At 38.9% G+C, this 22,883-nt stretch overlaps 1 protein-coding gene across 1 annotated transcript in view; it reads left to right on the plus strand.

The window, feature by feature from the left end:
- The window catches only part of LOC140238794 (histone-lysine N-methyltransferase MECOM-like), a 143,507-nt gene extending 121,874 nt beyond the window's left edge, over positions 1 to 21,633 (plus strand). Inside the window, exons 3-6 of the mRNA XM_072318691.1 lie at positions 7,855 to 7,989; positions 15,549 to 15,651; positions 17,336 to 17,464; positions 18,800 to 21,633. Of these exons, the coding sequence (XP_072174792.1) occupies positions 7,855 to 7,989; positions 15,549 to 15,651; positions 17,336 to 17,464; positions 18,800 to 21,633 (3,201 nt within the window). The remainder of the gene's footprint in view (positions 1 to 7,854; positions 7,990 to 15,548; positions 15,652 to 17,335; positions 17,465 to 18,799) is intronic.
- Positions 21,634 to 22,883: the final 1,250 nt, after the last annotated feature.

Consider the following 22,883-nt stretch of genomic DNA (forward strand, 5'->3'; position numbering starts at 1 on the left):
ATATTGGCTGTGCAAATTTGGATTAAATGAATCAGGGGCTGAGGAGATATACCCACTTAACATCTAACCTTTAAATTATGAAAAGAAACTATTTAACCAGCGGCTCATGGTGGTGTTTGATTTATGTGACACCACTTGAGTATCGCCTCATATGCTTTGTTTCCTTTTCTGTTTGATGAAGCGTTTTAGCTCTTATTTGTTCCCGGAAGCGTTCACAGCATTGGAATTAATTGCTTTTTACCGCGGATCTCTCAAACGGCGGCTCCCTTGTTCTTTCTGCGGGTTGCAGGAAAGATCTAGGAATAGAATTGACAACACCTGATAAGCCCGTAACATTATATAGATTTGTATTGGTGCCAAGTAGAAAATTGTAAATTACGGAGATACAATATGCAATAGAGGCATGACAAACAGTCAAACAAATCACTGCATGCCGTCATTTTTTCGTTTGTTTGTTAGAAAAGTAACTTAGTTGGATGTCTGCAGAAAGATTCAGAATGCAGTGATGGTTTTCTCTTTTGATCTCATTGATTTCATGATTAGATTTGTTAGTAATCGTGCACATGTGTTTATGATATATATGTGATGTGTCACCACTAAACCAAGTAATGTTGGGAAAATGATATTTTGGTTTTCGGCAAATGTGCATTTTCCATATGCTGAGCTTTAAGTCGATATATAATTGGCCTACTTTGTTGCAGAAAATATATTTAAAAAAAAAACACCTAAATCAAAAGTTACAAAACTGTATAGATTCTATTGCCAAAGCCAGCTTTACATGCATTTTCTTCTTAGTTATGATCCCTGACTTTATACAGGTAATGCGATGACACACCACTATATTGTATAACGACAGTGCATATATAGTAGGATTTTGATAAAAATAAGAGAGGTTGTGGAAAATAGAAATGAAATGCAGGAAGAAAAGTAACATAGCAGTGATTTAGAGATTAGGTATTCTAAGGCAATCAAATCATCCATTAAATTTTCAGTGTGCAAGGGGACTGAGATTAAGAGAGAAGGAAAGAGGTAGGAGTTCTGAGGCAAGAGAGGGGGATGTTCTTTCTATGCTCCTACGACCCTTGGGATACCAAAATCTTGCAACCTCACGGTTGTACGCCTTTTGTTTCAGGAACCCCTTACTTTCCTTCAAATTCCACCACAAACCTCTCTTGAAACCATCAGGAAAGAGGCAAGGAAAATTGTGTGTATGTATGTGTATGAAAGAGAGAGAGAGAAAAAAAAAAATAAGGAGATGAATAATCATGTATATCCTTGTTACTGTTCTTTCTTGTGTATTTATGATATATATTTCTCTGTCTCATGAATATATATCTTGATAAGATATCTTTATATATGGTTGTGGTTTTTGAGATCCATATCAGTATCACCAAATATGTCTCAATTCAAATATACTAGATTAGGTTTTCAGCAAAGAATTTTGCACTCGTGCAAAACGACTCCTCACTTTACCATATTACACACCTGAATCCAGACATTAGATGAGTAGATTAAGTGCAAGCTCTCAATAAAAGGCTTTTATTTTTCCTCTTTCTATCATTTTGTCTTTCTCTTGGTGAAACAAATCACCACCTTGCTTTTTATGTCTCCTGAAATGAAAATTAACCCATTGAAGACTAGTCCGAAGTATACTTGGGCAGGTGTCAATGGGAAATGCCTGTTATAGCAAAAGCAGCTCATCCTTAATGAGTTAAATAAGAAACTCCAATCCATGTTTACATTGCTTGTCATGAAAGAACATCAAACAAACTGACCAGTGACAAATTCAGTAGAATCAGGTAGAATTAAAAAAAAAAAAAATCATAAAGAGTAAGATTGGAGATGAATTTTCCTTAAAATGTCATTATTTGCACTAGGAATATATAGGAATATACACTTCAAATATACTAGACATATGTGATGAATACTGAAGGCACTCAGTTAAACCTTAATTGAAAACAATGAGCAAAAGTATGATATTATATCATCTGATCATGAGTTGATATAAATATGTCTCTATTTTGGCCAAATAGAATTGTTCTCCTTTGTGAGTGTGATAGAGGCTCATATCTAAACCAACTATATTTGAATGATATTACACTGTGTTTGCTTGCCTGATGCACTCTTTTCTCTATTATGCCTGCTCAGTAATCATCAAGTGCTCTGTGGTTTCTGCGTGAAATGCGCGTGGTCTTTTTCAAAGTGTAACTGAACGTGTTAAATGACTAGTTTGTGGCATCATTGCATATGACTGACTATACTGTAAGATGATTTGATAATGGGAGTAAACTACATCTCCTATCTTAAACAGATTAATCAAACTACTGACACACAAAAGACTCTCAGTGTGATGATTCTGAGGAAAGTGCAGCGATTTTGGTCAATATTTAACCCGAGTTGAACTTATGCCGCTGTTTTGACCTTCCCTCACCCTTCTTCCCCCCACCTTTTCCACACTCATCAAAAGATGGGTAAATTAGCCCTAATCTTCACTGACAATGCAGGTGCTAATCCTTTGACAGAGACCACCAAAGGCAATGAAGAAAAAATAAGGAGAAAGCACAAAAGAGAAAACTGCTGCCAGAGTGAACTCGTTCTAACGCTCTAGGAAACTGATATACTCCTTTTGTGTCGTCAATAACCAGTGCCCCAGATACACCATTTAATACACCTCTTTTTATTCTTTTATTCCCTTTTTTTATCTAGTTTAATCGATCCATCCTTGTGAGGCCATGGAAGTGAATTACATCAAAATGAAAAACTTATAATTATCTTCTTGTCCTGACTATTCAACGTGGGCTGTAATATTGCAGTATAATGAGGCTCGCTATCTTTTGAACAGTTTAACTTTTCAGGATATCTTGGTACAGCGAATCAATCACATCAGCCACTTATGACATCAAGTGATGGCATCAACCTTTTCTTTTTCTAATAGCTCTTACTATCAATTCAAATTTTTTCACCATTTTCTTCCCTTCTGTATGAAATATATTTAATAGGTGTAAACCTCAGATATCTGACAAAAGATGTTGATTACCCGATTGTGATGTTGTGATATGTTGATGGTGTCTTGGATTCAAACCTTCCATTGCTGGTTTTGGACCGTCATCACTTTTTTGAAAATTAACAATGAGAAGCCTTGGACTAAGACCAAGAAAAGTCCTGATCAGAAAAGAATGTTTTTGACCAGTGTGTGATAGATAGTAAACAATGACAATCAGTGAATGGGGGGAGACATTTTTGTTTTAGAATCTATAAAAGCCAGTTAGCTAGGTCATGGTAAGAGTCTGACATAGTTCAATCACAGGAACTCAAAATGTTATTTTATCATTCCACAGTGTGAAACATGGGGAATGAGGTATAAAGTAGCATGGAAATATCATATGGTGATACTAACAGTGATGATTTACATGAGGTCTGGTCTGCAGAGGTAATCACAAACATATGATAGCTTGTTACTTGGAACTTTTTTGTGCTTTTTGTTACATCTGATTGTACAGAGAATGGACCCAGTGTGCATGGAAGGCATTTTTGTGGTCACACGCTGGCGTTTCATTGGCTGCTCGGCCAGTCAGAGTGATTGGTGGTTGGTCCGCAGAGAAAGAGCTGAAAAAAAAAAAAGAAGTGACAGAGAAAAGCTTTGGGAAATAGAGAGAAAGATGGAGAAATAAAGAAAGAATGAGGGGGATAGAGAGAGAGAGAGGGAGAGAGAGAGAGCCAGGTCACCGGTGATCAGCTGGACACGGCCAAAGCAGCAGCCAAAGAAAAGGGTGAAAAAAAGTATGGCAGGCTAGAGCAATTTTTTTTTTCGTCCACAGCAAGGGAAGGCAGAGCAGGAAGTAATTATAATTACAGACAGGAGATTTTTGGGGGGCAGTTTTACTATGGTTCTGGACTTGAGGCGTGTGCATATCAGTCTGTGTGAAAAATATGATTTCATTTCGGTGTTAGGTTCCACTCGCTCGGGGTCATTCGCATTGTGGCTCAGTTGAGGTGTGTGAATTTTTTTTTTTGTTCTTCCAGCAGACTCACTAGAGGTTTGAAAAAAGGTTATTAGCTAGTGTTTGCTTGATTGAATAAGGCTGTTCCCCCTATTAATGACTACATCATCGTCTGATGTTCAGAGAATCTTGAAGTAACATCTCGGCATACGTGGTGACTTCTTCCAAAGAGCTTCTTCTTGCGTCGCATCAATGGTATGTCATTTGTGTCTATCAGAAATTCCAGCTTGGTCCATTCATTTTTTTTTTAATGCTCTTGCCATGTTGCATTTTTTAGTTCAAATATGCATACACATTTCAAGTGCGCGGCTCTGGCGATTTCTTGATCTGTTGATAATCTGCGAAAGAGACGTTTGCCAATTTTCCGTGAACAAAACTTGTGGATATTGTGATAACAGGATCATTGTCATATCTTTTGAATAAATGTTTTCTTAACCTTTAGAAATTTACTCTTCGTTCTGCATTTTCCTTTCCTAGCCCCTCTCATTCCTCATCTCTCTTCTCTCCACAAATGCCAAGCCTGTACCATCTCTCTTTGGACCATTTGTTTGCTTTAATTTTTCTGTGAACATTTTGTTAAGCGAGTGTGTGTGTGTGTGTTTTAGCATTTTTTTCTCCCTGTCTCCCCTCGCCGTGTTATGAGAGAAGCGGAGAGCTCAATACGTATTGTGCAGCTGTGATGAGCAATAAAAATGTTACTGGGCCAAGTGTATTTGCAATTTTATAATCGTCCCTTTCTCTGTCTCTGCCCCTCTCTCTCTTTTTTCTCCCCCCCCCCCCTCCTCTTTCTGTGGGTATTTGCTCTACACTTGACGCTGCTCCAATGGAGGGCATCTGCTAGGGGCAAACTGGCCACGAAGGGGCTGTCTCCCTTCCCCCACTCTTCTCCCTCTCTCTCTTCCCCTGCTGCAACGGTCCTGGCATCGAGCAACTAATGGGCTGTCGCGAGCGCTCTAAGTAAACGCTCGCCACCGTGGCGCACGATTGTCGCCGCCGCAGAATATTGCACCATCTTGACTTGGGTGAATTGGACGGCAGATGTTGCTGATGACACCCGAACTCACGCTTATCACACAAATATTGACAATCCAGCTAGCAGGCATTTGATCATGGCTAAAAACTATCATGATATCTTATTCTCAGAAAGAGAAATACAATAGTCAAGAATGTTAACTTGGATGGTCCTACAAGTTGATTACTTGCCATTTCTTACCTTTCCTGTTGTGTTATCCATTCTCATAGTAAATCATGGTAGTATGACAGTATGAGAAAGTATATCTGAAATTTTACTTTGGTTAGTATGTCCAAAATATGATGTGGAATTCTGAATTCTTTATTAATGAAAATTCTTTCCTAGATATGCTATGTAGAACAGAATAAAAAGGCTCCGGAACACCAGTGAAACAAAAATGTTTTGGCACATATGCACACACACACTTTCAAAAAGAGAATGAGAATGTAACTATATAGGTTGATAAGATTATTTCTTATTGTATGTGATTAAAAGAGGTATTATTATTTGATTTGATCATTATTTGATTATCAAAGTGTCAATCATGTTCATGTTTTTTAAAAAAATCACAAAACTCACACTATTTTACGTGTGTCGAGGCATCAAGCAAGATGCAAATGATCCTATTTCAAATGCATGTACGACATTATTCTTAAATGAATGTATAATCAGAGAAATGTCTAAGTTGGTATGGAAGCAATGTTGTTCATCTCAGCTCTTCACGTCAGGAGAAGAAGTTTAATAATGCTCAATTTCAGAATTGACATTACTGAATGTATGTTAGCCTTTTTACCTTTTTTTGGGATGTCTTTTGTTTTTCTTTTGGCTTGTGCCATGTGGGGGGAGAGAAAAAAAAACTTACCTGGTGGCGTGGGGGTGAGGGGAGAGATGCAATTGGTAAACTATCACTGAGTTTGCTTATGGAAGAGTTGGTGTGTTTAAGCAACAAAAGCAGACGTGCCCATAGACTCAAATTGAGAAGAGTGCTTCACGCCTTGAACACACAGAGCGACACTTTATACGCCAAGTGTGCAAACTGGGCTTAATTCCCTGCAGATATTTCCTCGCGCGCTTTTTTTTTTTCCTCCCCCCACTCGCAAAGTACCGTGACAATTACTGATATCACTTGACAGCGATCCTGCCCCATGTTCTCACGATTAAATGTAATAAACTGACGTAGCGGGATGTGATACGGGCAAGAGCAGCATCGGGTGAAACAGAGCCATTTAATTGGGGCAGTCCTTTCACATGTTTCACGTGTTTTACCAATATTTTTTCTTTCTCTCTCTTTTTCTTTTTTTTCGGTGCTGCTACATGCATCATGCTATTCTGTAGGCATACAAAAGAGTTATTGCAAGATCAAACACCGTAAGATTTGCCTCACGATGTTACACCGGGGGAGGTTTTCTCTCTGATTAATATTCAAAAAGAGAAGGAAATTGCTTGTAATGCAACTCTAGTATCATGTGTCAGTGTCATAATATTGGAAGATTGTGTTTCACTAAATTGTTAACAATGTAGGGATGAGAAAAACATGTCTTTGTGTATGCTTTTATGTAGGGGTTGACAAAGATAACAATTGTAAATGTTAACAAGTACACCGATATGGAGCAATGCACGCAAGCTATGTATGATCTGTAACTGTTACCAAATGTTACATCTTTTATGAGATTAAACCACCATAGCTTAGTCATGTCATACTTCAGTGTATAATGCATGTATTGGTAAAACAAGTAGAAATATTAATTGAATTATTCAAGGTTACAAGCATGAGCTTTTTGGTAGAGAGAGAGAGAGAGAGAGGGCGGGGGGGGGGGGGGGGGGGGAAGATAACCATACCTGAAATTGAGAGCTATTGATATTAGGATTATTTCTTTGTGTTTTGTTGCTTTGTTTCAGTATGAGAAGTCAGAGTGGGGGGAACTTGTTTAATGATTAAAGAAAACTTATTGGTGCCGTGATCTCTTCTTTGATCGATTTAAAACTTAAGTGAGGTCTGTTGAAGGGTAATGATAGCCCCCTCACTTCTTCCCCCTCCCCCCCCCCCCATGCCCCACCATCAAGTTCACCCATGGGACTGCTATGACAGGAAAGCATCTTACGAGACCCGAGGGAGGGTGGGGCATGTCGAACAGGGGACCCAGGGGAGGAAGTTATCGCCAGTCAGGGGGAGACCTAGGGCTTATCTGGTCTGATCAGGGGACAGGAGGGAGAAAGGTGGGAGGATGTGTTCCCAGACCAAGAAAATATTTAGCGCAAATATTTTTGCTCAATGAGATAACACAAATATTAACACAGATTCTAAGGAGCCGTTTCTGTTTTGTCATACCTCTTTGTCGTCGTTTGGTCACTGGCTGCCAATTTGGGGAATAATTTGTGGCTGAATGTCATAATTTCTCCAGCTATGTGCTGTGCCGACTTTGCCGACTTGAGATATTCATGAGGCAGCTGACTCCTTTTTTGATGCTGCATATTTTCTCCCATCAAACCCTTTTATGACACTTATTTCTGACAAGTCAATGAAGAATCTTCTGCATTGATTATAGATATACCAATTTTCTTCTCATCTGATCAAAGAGAATTTTATACAAGCAAATAAATGCACATTAAAAGTATTTCAATCATGGCAACAACCATTGCCATAGTATACTTCTGCGTTGTTATTCTGACTTGTCTTATAGGTATTGTTTTGCTTTTGTTTTGTTTTTGTTTTGTATTGTTTTTTTTTTTCAGGTGGCTGCTGTCTAGTTTAAAGCCAGGTTGTCCTGATAATAGAAGTTTACTGTTGATTATACTAAGGACTTATGTTTTTCCTTCTTGTTCTCTTCTGTTTGCTTTCAGATTGTTGATGAGTTTGGGAAGGTCAAGTGCTGGATCGATGCCAGTGAGCCGGGGTCAGGAAACTGGATGAAGTACGTGCGCAGCGCCCCCAAGCTGGAGAACCAGAACATGGTGCCAGTTCAAGTTGATGGCAAGGTGAGTTCTCTTAATTAACCCGTTGAGGACGAGTCCCAAGTATGCTCAGGCAGGGGTCTATGGGAAATGTGTGTTTTAGCAAAGTCAGCCCATCCTCAATGGGTTAATTCATTAGTCTTCACACTCTTTGTATATGAATACACACACACACACACACTCACACACACACACACACACACGCATACACATGAAAGTATGATCTTTTTATTTGAAGGCATTCATATACAATGTATCATTTGTTTTTTCTTTCATTTGTACATTTATTAGGCCTACAGTTATATCTATTTTTGTGTATCTAGATGCTGTTTATTTCATTCCTTTGTGAGCGAAAAAAATTTCAATAGTCTCACTTTAAAGGTAGGGAATCCCATTCTTGCCACACACTCTATAAAAATTACATCAGCTCTTATACTTTTAGATTTGTGTTTATAGATAAAAAAAAAAAATACAGAAGACTGCAACAAAAAGGCTTAAGTGTGGCTGACACACAGAACTTTTGAGTAATTGAGTTTTGTGCATTATTCAAATTGTAGATAACTGTTGACTTCCAAATTTCTCAGCAGTGGCCTAAACAAGTCCCCTGAGGTTCATATTTAATGTTTTGCTGCATTTTGGGAGGTCTGTAAAAGGTATCCCCTACCTTTAAAAAGCTATGTTCTGTGTAGGAGTAGTTTTAATATACGTTTGTGATTCTTTCTGAGGAAAAAAATTAAAGAATCCATGTGCAGGTGTTTGATGTGAAAGTACCACAACTAATGAAAATTTGATGCACAAATTCAAGATGTGATAACCTGTTGATGTATATGAATTGCAAGTGGATAGTACAATGCTAGTTTGCAGGTCACTTTGAAGGCATTTTGAAGGAAGCAAAATCAATGTGTGAAGGTTTTGATAAATCGACTGCTGTTACGGAGGATTTGGTTGCAACGTCCAACTGTAGGTTCATCTACTTCTCTGCGATCAATTCAGTTGTGGGGGGGGGGGGAGGAAAATAAAACTCTGTCCTATTACAGTGCAACAGTGCCCTTCAATACAACAGCTGTGTGTCGCAAAGACCATAAAAGCTATAAATCCAATGATACCATCTAATGATATTACAAGCTCTCTCTTTCAGACATCACAAGAATGAGTAGTGTCGTAATCGTGACGTTTGACTTGTGCGAGTCAAAAATTTGATTTGTGCCTGAAATGCATTTTATTGCTCGGCGGATGGTTGATACCAATAAATGGATTTGCCATTCTCTCTCTTCCCCCCTGGAGATAATTCATTTTGAGAATAGAATAGATTCTTCATTGTTCAAACCCCTCAGAAGAAATAATGGATTGTGCAAAGTGAGCACTTGATTGCTGTGTATGCAGCCAGTATTACGAGGCATCTATAAGGCTCATCACATGAAGCCCATTCTTCTCGTGTCTTCTCTAATCAAATCAATTTAATGCTCATAAAAATCAAGCATGCAAGAAATGGATGAGAAGACTTCCTCTAATGCATGGCAGCAAAAAAAAAAAAAGTAGAATTGGAGAGTGATGAATACAATATTACTCATCCAAAATTATAAGTCTTGGGTAGAATTTACAATTCCAATGGTGTATCTTATCCTTATTCCAGAATTTTTTTTTTTTGTGTGTGTGTGAAATACTTAGGCAAATAGATACATAGTGTGATATGGAGCATAGATTAAAGGGGAAATAATAGAATAACAAGATATCATAAGGACTGATATATTTTTGCGACTTGTTGTATTTCTACAAGATGTTTCTCTTTATCTTTGGCAAAAAAAAAAAAAATCTCTCTCTATTCTACATTATATGTATGTATGTTGTCGTTGTTTTTTTATACATCCTGAATTATAATTTCACTGTGTTGACATTCATATTTTTGGTATACAGTGCACTCCCGTTATAACGAAATGCTCAGGACCAGCAGTTTTCTTTCGTTATAACGAAATTTCGTTATAACCGAACAAATACAATATATAACGAAAACAAGGAACCACGTATATTATGTTTGCTGAATACTCATCATACACTGCAAAGCTATGTGGAAATGTGATAGGATAACTGTATGACAATAATAAACGCAAGTTCCCCTCAGAAACTGTGTGTGACACAAGGAGCAAACACACAGTGGTGTGAAGCGTTCACCCATGCAGAGACGCTGTAAATGCTTGTTCTGCTACGTACAGTATTTTCGAAAGCAATTCGCATTTCGTTATAACGGAGCACATTTCTTTTGTTTTTCTTTGTCTGTGGTGCTCGGAAAAGACTTCGTTATAACGGAAATTTCGCTATAACCGTGTTCGTTATAAGCAAATTTTGTACCATAGACTTTAATGGTGATAATTTTGGGACCAGAAGATTTACTTCGTTATAACGAAATTTCGTTATAACCGTGTTCGTTGTAACGGGAGTGCACTGTATATCTTTTTCTTAGATAGATAGGCCCCCTATTTGTATATGAAATTTATGTTCGTCTTACAATTACCTATCCAAATGTATTGATTACACATGTCCGCACTCAAATATGTGAGAGCCTTTCAATTGACAAACTTGAAACAACTTTTATATTCATCAGCGAACATTTCGGTAGGATTCTCAGCAATAGTCACATTGGAAACTGTGCAGTTTCTGCAAGGCAGTTGAATATTAGCTATAAGGTTAAAAGGAGTATATCGTTATGTTCAGTCTGACCCCTGCATAATAATAGATTAGAATTGACAAGTCAAGTGGTTTTGTAGCAATTGTGAATATCTATCCCATTCCCAAGTATCTGACAATGCTGATCAATAATCTGAGGCATATGGTAATTTTGTAATTTTGTTTGAATATATATATTACGTATGTATAATATGTAGTGTTGGGATTTGTCGAGAGTGTTAGTTTAGAGCTTGTAAGCGTTTTATTCTTAGTCAATGTAATTTTGTGATTCCGCTTTTTATGATAGTATATCATGTAATTTGTATCATGTTTGGGGGAATGCACCATACAGGCACTGTCTTTTTAGCATTGCTCCTGATTTCCAGCATTTTCATATACTCAAAATGATCTGCAAACTTTATAAATTTTGGTTATTAGGTGATACGCTATCAGCGTATCACCTGTTGTGATTGTCAAAATCTCTCTTTATTTTTTTTTATTCTTCTTTCTTTCTGGACAATTTTGTGTCGTCAATATCTCAAGAATGACATTACGAAATAACATGACATTTTCAGTCAACATGTCTCATGACAAAATCTAGCCACAATAAGGTTTTCATGACAGTAACATATCTATGACGTCATCTAGGCGCCATTTTGTGATTTTCGGACCTTGTCACATGATCGACCATAACTTCATAACTAGATGTCATTTCTGTATCATTTTCGGTGGACATGAAGTTCAGGTCACGCTCTATCTTACTTTTTAACGCTAGTTACACAGGTCATCATTACGCGCGCGTAAGCGCGCGTCAAAATTTTAAAAGGCTCAAAACGACTTCCCAATGGGAAATCTCGAAGTTTCAGACAATTTTAAGCGTTTCAAACATTTTCTCGCGTGCGCGTCCGTCCGCGCAATTTCGCGCGCAGAGCCCGTAAGCAACATGAAAATGCAATTTTTTTGACTGATTTGGATTCCTGATACTTTGAGTAATAATATCCATTGATTTCTGATCGATTTCGACCTATAACAAAGGAATGCACTGGCGTCAAAGTTGAAATTCCGCGTGCGCGTCTTTCTGCAAATATAGTGAAAAAACATGTCTTTGTTTATTTCACCATAGCTCTTTAAATCGTCCGTTGACCCTATATTTCTATTTCATATTACAAAAGTATATGAATTGTAAATAACATTCCAAGTATCAGTATTGCCAGGAAAACACGATGACGTCATCATATCGTCATTTTAAATCAAAAAAGTGGAATTGATTTTTTTGAGGTACTGTTTCTGACATTCATTTGCTCGTATCTCTGTTGTTTAAGCTCAATATTACCCCAAATTCAGATATGTTGCACTTTGAACATTTGCCTTTCAAGTCCATGTGATGGTTTTGAAATATGATCACGTCATCATACTAGAAATTGTGATTAAAGGTAAAGGCTCAAAATCAGACAAGTTTACGTGTTATGTCTATGGGAGGTGATTTTTTTTTAAACCATGCATTGACTTGACAACGTTTAAGCACCTTTACCTCATCTGATTTTACTCCATTTCCTCTGAAACATAAATATGTTGTAGCTGAGACAATAAGCTTTAGTAATCATGCATTTTATGTTTTCAAATCTCCTCATCAGGTTGACAATTTTGCAATTTAAAACTGAAAATGAGAATGCAATCTGTACGGAACGGTTCCCAATTTTTCTTTGCAACTGTATATTGATCGAATCCACGCTGCCACTTGTGGGAAGTTGAATAGCGCCATCACAAGTCAACACTGTCACGATAGTATTTAGATTTAAGTTTCGCACTCGATCTTCAGGACAGCCATGTGGCATAATCGGTTAGCGCGCTGGTTGTTCATAACGCCATACCGGAAGGCGAGAGGTTCGACTCCCGCAGGACTTTTATCCATTCTTTCTTTTTTTCTCTTTTTTTTTCGGCAGTTCAGCTTTACTCCGATGTCATTTATTGTATTATTTTATCAAGTGTACGTAACCCGTGAACACGGCTGCTCTATTTCCCTTGTTTTGTATTGGAGTTTGGAGATTGGGTTTGCTTCATTAATTTTGTCACACTTAATGTTGTAAATTGCCCCTTGTTACAGTATCCCGCTTGCCACCTTTCGTTTGCTCTTTCCTTTTCTCTTCATTGGTTATTGTTATACTGTAACAGGATAGGTAGGAACATGTACGTTTAAATAACTTGCAGGAATGGGAGCTGAATTGATTAACTCTAGTCCAGGTGTATGGCGTCTCGCTCATCTCTTTGAAATTCCAGGTTGTTATTGTTTGACCCAATAACGGAGTTGTAGACAGGTTATATGTTGCTATAGAGGTATCTTGTGCCACATGAATGGAAAGCATCACTGTTTAGTAGTAGTAATGAACTTTTCATGTTGTATATGGTATAAATATTTAAGATAAATATATATATATTATATATATATATATATATATATATATATAAAGATTAAAGATAAATTTCACATCCAATCTTCGGTACAGCCGTGTGGCTTTATAGTCACTTAGCGCGCTGCATGGTCATTATGCACTACCTTAGGACGAGATGTTCGAGACCCGCAGGACGCTATCATTTTTTTTTCTCTCTCTTTCTTTGTGTTTCTTTTGGCAGTTCAGCTTTATTCCGATCGATGTCATTTATCGTATTATCTTATCAATTATACTACCCCACGACACACAGTCGCTCAAGTTCCTTTTTTTTTTTTGTCGGAGGCTGGAGGTTGGATTTGCTTCATTTATCATACGTATTGTTAAAATTGCCCTTGGTACAGTGCCCCGCTTGCCACCTTTCCTTTTCCCTTTCCTTTTCTCTACGTTTGTTGCTGTTATATTGTCACAAGACAGGTCGGAAAATAATTTGCATAACTCAACTGGAGCAGGAATGGCAACTGAATGAATTAATTCTAGGCCAGGTGTATGGCGTCTCGCTCATCTCTTTGAAATTCCAGGATGTTATTGTTTGACGCAATAACGGAGTTGTAGACAGGTTTTATGTTGCTATAGAGGTATCTTGTGCCACATGAGTAGAAGGCATCACTGTTTAGTAGTAGTAATGAACTTTTTCATGTCCCTCCATGTCAATTATAGTGTGGTTTAAAGGGGTTGTGTGTCTATCTGCCAAAGAAAAGGAATAACTTATTTTCGTCATGGCTGTTTCTCTACACGTAGCCGTAGGTAATGAGTGTTGTTGGTATCTGAGCAGTGAAGAACAGAGCATCAGGCTAAAATCCCCCTTAGTTATACGCGCTAAGCGTTCAATTTGATATATCTTTCTTTATGAAGTCAATCCCTGCTAATGGAGTTACAGAATTATGTTATGACACGTTTCACTGAAAGTTTGTAAAGCAAAGTTTATGGACAAGGCAAGCAATTGTACATGAATATACCTACCATTGATTTCAGAGGGAAATTATGGTATGCATAAATGTAAGGGTATCATTGCTTTGGAATTGCTGAGACAATATGCTTGGCACGAGGGCTTCCACTTCTAATAACTGATCCCTTTGAAGATGTGTCGGTCACGGGTGATCGTCATGATTCATCTTTCACGAAGAAGCTTACGTTCCACACTCTTGGTTCGAGAAGACTTACCATCATACTTCAAATTGTTATTAAAGGTAAAGACTCAAAATCAGACAAGTTTACGTGTTATGTCTATGGGAGGTGATTTTTTTTTTCAAACCATCTTTAATGTGCATTGACTTGACAACGTTTAAGCACCTTTATCTCAGCGGATTTTGCTCCATTTCCTCTGTAACTTAAGTATGTGGTAACTGAGACAATAAGCTGCAGTAATCATGCATGTTATTCTTTGAAATCTCCTCATTAGTTTGACAATTTTGCAGTTTAAAACTGAAAATGAGAATGGAATGTGGACAAAACGATTCCTGATTCATCTTTCACATACATAAGTTTACGTTCCTCTTTTTTTCTCGTCGAGACGTATGGCCGAGTGGTTAAAGGCGACGTCTCAGAGACGTGAGGTTGCACACGTGCGGGTTCGAACCCCACAAGATCACGAAACAAAATACTTAGCTATTTTACTTTTTTTCTTCAATTTTGTATTACATATTCGTCCATGTAGAAATCACATTCGTATACTAGTATAAACGCACCTATACACACACACAGACACACACACACACCATATCCCTCTTTTTTGTGTTGGAGACCATATTGCTTCGACTGCTGCAAAATTTTGCAGGCTGACTTTGTCAAACTGATCATAATATGTAATGACGACGACGAAGGTGTTGTACTTTGAACAATTGTCTTTCAAGACCACATCATTGTTTTGTACTTTGATGACGTCATCACACTGAAAATTGTGATTAAAGGCAAGGTATCAAAACCAACCGATTATAGGTTTTATGTTTACGGCACGTATTTTTCCCAAGTTGCCAGAAATGGCATAGCGACATCAGTAGTTACAAGGCCGCATTTCCGTCTAGCAATGCAATACATGTTCACGCGGCCACGTTGGTTGAGTGGGCATTGACTTTTCTCCCTGTAATATCTATACATTTCTTTCTTGCCTTACCATTTCCGTGGATGTCCCGTGGCCGAGAGGTTAGGGAAACGGTTTTGCATGCAAACTCAATTATAACTTCAAGGTGCCTATATCACATTCTTTTCTTTGTCGATCACAGATGACCGACATCTGATAACCCCAAGCGTATCACCTAACTCGTCAGTCTGACGAGTTTCATATCTCGTTGTTCATTTGATGTTGATGTATGCCCTTATTTTCTGAAAAAAAAAAATCTGTCTACTTGTATCATATTTTTCTGTTGGAAAAGGAAAAAAAAAGAATAATGAATGAATGAACAAATGAATGAATGAATGAACAAATATATGTAAGTTTATATCTATTTGTTTCACTTGGTTACCTGTATTATCCAGGTGTTTTACAAAGCCATCCATAACATTGGGGCGGGGGAGGAGCTACTGGTTTTGAAGGATGCAGCCTTTCCGGACCAAGATGGAAACCCCATACAGATTGTTGGTAAGTCTTAAAAGACACACATACACTCTTATGTAGTTAATGATATTTGATACAGTGATTTCTACAGTGATTTCTTTTTAAGCACACAGCCAAAAAAAAAAAAAAAAAATGTACCCACCTAGGCAAGAAATTGTCATTCAACCATTCTGTCACTTTTCTTTAGGACAACATGTATTGTAAAACTGGTAACCATATATTTGTAGGTTCAATTGTATAGTAATGTAAATGTATATGATACATGTAGGGCCTTATCCATGTCAAGGATCTGCCTATGGTGACTGTCTGTAATGTTGATTTCTCCCTTGCTTGCAATTACAGTATCCATTGTAATGTTCCTATTTTCATATGTGATATCAGGGACAGAGTTGTTATGAGATTGGCAGTACCTATATTGATTTGTATGTTTTACCTCTCTCTTTTTTTTCTTTTTTTTTTGCATACTTTGTATCAATTTGTATTGATTTGTCACTGTACTTGGAGATAAAGAATACAGAAATAGAAAGCCAAACCAAAGCAAAAAGAAACAAACAAAAATAAAACAAAAAACAGTTACTGTAGAATAGTTTGGAAAACAAACATCAAAGCTTTATCGGTGAGGCTGGGGAGTGTTAGGTAGAAGTGTGTGTTTTGGTATAGAAAGTGAATGAGGGTGTGTGTGTTTCTCAGTGATTGGGGGAGGGTTTAAAAATAATTGTGGGTTTTTTTCTTGTTTGTACAGAAGGTATGTTTCATGTTTTGTTTTGCTTTTTATTATTTGTGTTATGAAATTATACTCTAGAAAATCCAGTTGCAGTGAGCAGCTACTATGAAATTATATTGTAGAAAATGCAATGACATGACATTATACTGTACTAGGAATTATATCAATTGGCTGGGTTTTATGATTGATTTGTTGCATCATTTGAAGGAACTCAAATAGAGACATAGGAAAACAACAGAAATGAAATAGTTTGGGTAGAGAGAATTTCTGTCAGTGGAAGCTGTGCTATATTTGTTACAAACACTTAAATGATAAGCAGTGGATATGTTGATACTGTTTTTAAATTTGTTTGACTAGCCATGAGTACTTTGCTCTTGAGCACATATCATAATATTATCATAAGCAGACATGGGCTTTAATGTTCAAGCATAAAGTTTTGATCTGTGATTTTTTTGTTACCCTAAAAGGGGGGGGGGGGACTTTATCCAAAGTTCAAAGGGCTTTCTCACGTGGCTGGTGAGACAACCTAATCACCTTGAATGAAGGAGGTATTACAGTTGTCTCATATTTATATGAATTTTTACATACCATATACTTAAAAAACAGAAATGTTCAAGCACATTTTAATTTCACGAACGTTGCAAGAGCTAAGATTCACAAAATTCAAATGCATGTGACAGTTCTTGTCCACACTATATTTATTGAATGCCAGGGGCAATTCGCAAAAATTTCATGCTGCTAAAAAGGCCATTGGCTCCACTTCGAGAAAATTTCATGCCACAAAAATATCTTGCTTTAAAGTAGCTGTTCACGTGTTGCATTTCTTATTGAAACAAGAGCTATACTGCAATACCTGGTGAAAGTTTAACAGTTGAAGCATATAATTGAGCAATTAACAGGTTTGTTCCTACAGGTTCAAATGTGTAGAAGATACAGGCCTTTTGGCATCATTACAATTTATTGCTTGTTTTTCTCAATGTCCAGAAGAAAAGCAGTACGATTGTGAAGAATGTCACAATTCGTTCCGGTCCAAAGTTGCCCTCAGAAGACACCAGAAGTATGCTTGCAACAACGTCAATGCCATTTTCTCCACGCTCAACCAAGAGTTCAAAGGTGAGTCCAAGTTCTGACCTACGTTTCAGACCAGTTCTGCTGTGATTGAACCATTAAAGGGTGTATACAGTTCTGGTCGAGGTGAGGATTTAACATTTAACGTTTTGAAAGATATTCAGAAACCGCTCTATGAGATGTTCTAAGGGGTATCAAAAGTTTATTTGATGAAAATCGGTTTTGGAATGGCTGAGATATCCAAAAACAATGTGAAACAAAGAGATCCTAATAAAAGGTGTGGCCTGTCGTTTTTTATTATTATCACTTTTTTGAATATCTCAGCCATTTGAAAACCAATTTTCATCAAATAAATGTTGAATCCTTCTTAAAATTACATGCTCTTTAATATTTCACAAGAGGTTTCTCATTTTCTCACTTAGGAATGTTCAAAACATGAATCCCCACCTCAACCAGTACTGTACAGTCCCTTTAACACATTGAGGATGGGCTGATTTTACTACAACATGCATTTACCCTAGACACTTGCCCGAGTATACTTGGGACTCATCCTCAACGGGTTAAGATCTTTTCTTGAAATATGCACTGAAGTTATAAAGTTAACAAGTCCATATTAAGTGTCATATCTTCTTAAAAATGGCTTCCAACATTGTAAAACAGTAATAGCAATGCTGACCCGTGTCTGTGGATATTTTTACAAGTATATCTTTCTGCTTCATTGTCACCAAGTCTTAGTCCATTCATGATTTCATACGTGAATATGGATGAATAAAGTGATGACAATCATGCCTATTTTAGAAGGTTCTCCCTGGGTCCCAACGACCGATCTGCATTTCCTGTTCCCTGTCTGCACAGAACGCGAATCATCTGCCTACCATTCCAAATATTGTATTTCTAGAACAAACACACTCCTCAGAGCAAACAGATATGAGCTCCTTGACTGAGAGGAGGTGTCAAGGCTTACACAATGTGTTGACACAGCGGACCAAGCCCCCCAGTTTATCACGTTTGCAGCAGAAAATCTTGACGGCGCGTTTTCCGTAAAACAAAGAAAGGCCGAGCAGTGGGAAGGATATTGTGAGCATGTCCATATTTTCTTGTAGACCCAGGACACGTGCTGCACCTTCTCATTTCCTTGCCCTGCATACATGCCTCGCAGACAAAAAATCAAACAAATGTTTGCTCTGCTTAAATATGAGTTAAATGCTGGTTAGAAATTAAGAGCTCCCTTTGCCTCCCTTTATTCATGCCATGCATATCAGAGGATCTTACGATATTTGTAATGGAAGGATTTGGTAATTGTCTTTCCAAACTAAAACACAAACTTTTAGCTGATGAAATTGCTCCAATGTTCTGTATGACATTCTTCTTCCTTCACAGTTCAAGGTGCAAATCCCATCATGGACAACAAGGCTGGAAGTGACGATACTCAAAGTAATCCAGGGGCTTCGGAGTCTGATGGACAAAACAAAGATATTGGCAGTGAGTACAGCAAGAGCGAGGAGTTCAGCTGTAATGAGTGCAGTCGTACTTTCCACTGGAAGTCCGACCTGATCAAGCACCAGACACTGCACTATGGCGACAGAATGTACCCCTGCGAGAACTGCGGCAAGTGCTTCTCGGACCCCAGCAACCTCCATCGCCATATTCGCTCGCAGCACGAAGGTGCCCGCAGTCACCCCTGCCCCGAGTGTGGGAAGACCTTCGCAACGTCGAGTGGCCTGAAGCAACACACCCATATCCACAGCAGCATCAAGCCATTCACATGCGAAGTCTGCCTCAAGTCCTACACGCAATTCTCCAACCTGTGCCGGCACAAGCGCATGCACGCCAACTGCAGGACACAGCTCAAATGTGCAACATGTGGTCAGACGTTCTCGACAGTGACTTCCCTGAACAAACACCGCCGATTCTGCCATAATGCCCAAGTATTCAACAGCCAGCTCAACACCCCAGTCAATGCCCCCCACAATGTACCCAATTCTGGAGTGCTGCTACGGGGTAATGCACCTCTCCTTGGTATGCCTGCTAGTAGCTCTCTCTATCAAGCTGGACTGGCCCAGATGTGGAATGCCAACCTACAGTTGTCTCAACAGGCCATGATGCAGAACAACCTCCTACCTGGTTCTGGAAATTCCAACGGTGTCATCAGAGGTCCCTACCCCTTGGGGTACCCACCACTGGCAGCTCACCCCTCCCTTTTAGCTGGTAATCTGAACCCTGCAGCTCTTTCATCATCTACAGATGGGTCCAACAAGAATGGCAAGGCAATATCAACAGAAGAATGGCTTAAGCACTATACCCTTGGAGTTGGTAGTGGTGCAGAAGGCAAAGAATCATCCAGGCGCATCAAGGTTGAGAGGGAAGACAGTGAAGGGAGTGAGGCATCTGTCAGCACACCAAGTGGAAGTGAACTTGACTGCAGCTCATACAGCGATGTTGAAAGCGAAGCTGACATGGAAGTTAGCAAAGCGAGGAAGTTTTCAGATCACATAAAGAAAGAGAAACCAGATGAAGACACCTTTAGAAGGAGTGGAAGAGTGTCTCCCAGACCCCATGGGATGCACAGTGTTCGGAATGGAAGCAATGAACCCATCAAAGCCATTGCCTCCATTGCAGACAGATATTTCAGCAGCAATTCAGCTGGGTATGGACTGCTCAAGATTGATCCACTGGTAAGACTTGGCAGTAGTCATTCACCGCCAACATTCAAAGGTGTTGAAAGTCCTGTGAAGAAAGTGGAAAACCCCTTTGATGTGTCACAGAAACTGCAAGAAAGGGAAGAACGAAGAAAAGGAGATGATCAACCCCTAGACCTGAGTCTGCCTAGACCCAAGAAAGCAAGTGATCCCATCAGCAAAGAAGACATACAAACAAAGAGACCACACATCTTTGGCATACCTACCACCTTGCTTGGCAAGACAGGAGAGATTCCAGTCAGCATGGCCTTTTCCTATCCAGGAGGGATACCTGTGACGATGGATCCCATGTACAGGGTACATCCCGGAAGTGGTCCTCCTGCAGACAAGTACCAGCGTATGGAGAATGGAGATAAGATACCTGTTCCAGTCCCTCTACCTCACTTTCCACCTCTACCCAAAATGGATTTCTATGCTGCCAACAAAAGTCTGATGAAGTTCCGTGGCCTTCCCGGCCAACAGGCCTACGCCCTTAACAGCACTATGATGTATTCTGGCTCGAGTCCTTCCGACAAGATGGTGATTCGCAGCAAGGACCGCTACACGTGCAAGTTTTGTGGGAAGCTCTTCCCTCGGTCTGCCAACCTCACCAGGCATCTGAGAACACACACAGGGGAGCAGCCTTACTCCTGCAAGTACTGTGACAGGTCCTTCAGTATATCATCCAATCTGCAGCGCCACGTGCGCAACATCCACAACAAGGAGAAGCCCTTTAAGTGCCCACTGTGTGACCGCTGTTTTGGACAGCAAACCAACCTCGACCGCCACCTGAAGAAGCATGAGAACGAAGACTACTCCGGGGATGCAGAGACTCCAGAGAAAGTCAATGGAGTTGAAAAACCATTGCCACTGAAGAAGATGGATGATTGGTCTGATGACCTCAGCGAAAAAGATGAGGCATACTTTGCAGAGATAAAGAACTTTATCGGAGGTGCAGAGATGCAAGCCAGGAGGGATCTGCTTCTGAGGGAGGAAGAGCGAATGTCCATTGATAGGATGAAGGAGGATGGGGAGAAAGAGGAAATGGCCAACGAGATGGATAAGGATGCCAACCGTGATGATGGGGCCCGAATGGAGGAGGCTCTGGCAGGGGGGATGAATTTCAAGCTGAAGCTCCCTCTCTCCAAGGAGGCCAACCTCATGGAGGTAGAGACAGAGAAACTGACCGAGGTGCCAAAGTCCATCATGGAGATGGACCACTACCAGGATGCTGGCAGCCTCCTGGACACCCCGGACTCTGAGGGTGACATGCATTCGGAGGATGCCATGTCTGTCTCGGAGTACCAGGAAGAGGATGACAAGGATGACGATGCCTCTTCCACCGCCCATCCCGACAGCTTGGGAGGGGACGAGGACACTGGGGATGTCGACCACACCCGACTCAACGGACGTCACCCAAAACTCCAGGCATACTCCATCATGATGACACTCTCCGAGGAAGACCACAACAAGAGTGTGTTATCAAAAGGTCAGCCTCTGATGAGAACAACACAGCACACAACTACAGTTGTTTGAGGCGGGACAGCTACGTCACAAAGCCAATCCATATCTGCATGCCATAACACTGCGATATTTTACTCTTTCTTATTCTGAGCATATAGGGATTAACTCTTTAAGACATTAGTCATGCAATTCATGTGGGGACAGTCACATATTAGATAAGTAGAATATCTATTACAAGACTGAAAAGGTGAACACATTTTTCTTTTTATTTAGTTTTGAGTTTAGGGGTACTTCATTCTTCATATTTTCTTCAATCCTTTGCTCATATGTTGTTTCAGTATATTTTTTAATCACCACAGATGTGATATGTGGAATGTTTTCATTCACTTTTTTCTATCTACTGCCAGTAAATGGATCAGTCACATCACAAAGACTGGTGGTGATTGTGTCTGTTCATTATCATTGGCATCATTTTACTTTCTTATTGTTGATATTCAGGGGAAACATGTTCAAAATATGTGAAATATTTTCTTTCCATTTTGGGCTGAATGAAACACTGAAATTTCAAAAGCAATACTCAACATGAGATAACCCTGGTAGGCTGAACAAGCTCATGAAATACCGGATCGGAAAAGGAAATATTTGTATATTTGAAACTGATCACCCTGTACTAATGTTGCAAGTGACAATCTTTAAAAGAAAGATTTACCAGATTGAAAAAGATTATCTTGGCTTAGATATTTGACACAATCTGTCAATCATCAATCATTAATCGAGAAAAGATAGATTTCCTTCAATATTATGTGTAATATATAAATAATATGTGTAGCATAATATTTTAACAATGTTTGTGATGATAAATCGTATGTATGTATTTGTCTTTTTACTATTTATTAAGTGGACATTTACATGGCCAGCATGTTTGGGCCAGATTAAATACGGTGTATTCAAATGAGATTATTATTATAAATGACTGAAATGAACTTAGTGCCAAATTCAGAAATTTGTCCAAATACCCACCTGATGTGAGCATACTTGTTTTAAATAACTTTCAATGTGTATTCACTACATTTTGTTTCCTTGGTCAGCCATGGTTGAAGAATTCAGACATTTTCAAGGTTTTGTCACTGTTGCTGAATGTTTTTGACAACTGGTACAAGCTGGAGAATTAAAGTAATGAGAAATGTTGTATTCAGAAGTGCTCTTGTGTAGATTAGCTCAAAAAGTGCCTTGTAATTTGAAAATAGCAGCAGATCTATTCATTATATGCCAATGGACAAGAATGTGAATTCTAAACACAGATAAAAGTGTAAAGAGGAGAT

Source organism: Diadema setosum, chromosome 15, assembly GCF_964275005.1.
Source record: "Diadema setosum chromosome 15, eeDiaSeto1, whole genome shotgun sequence".
NCBI classification, from domain to species: Eukaryota; Metazoa; Echinodermata; class Echinoidea; order Diadematoida; family Diadematidae; genus Diadema; species Diadema setosum.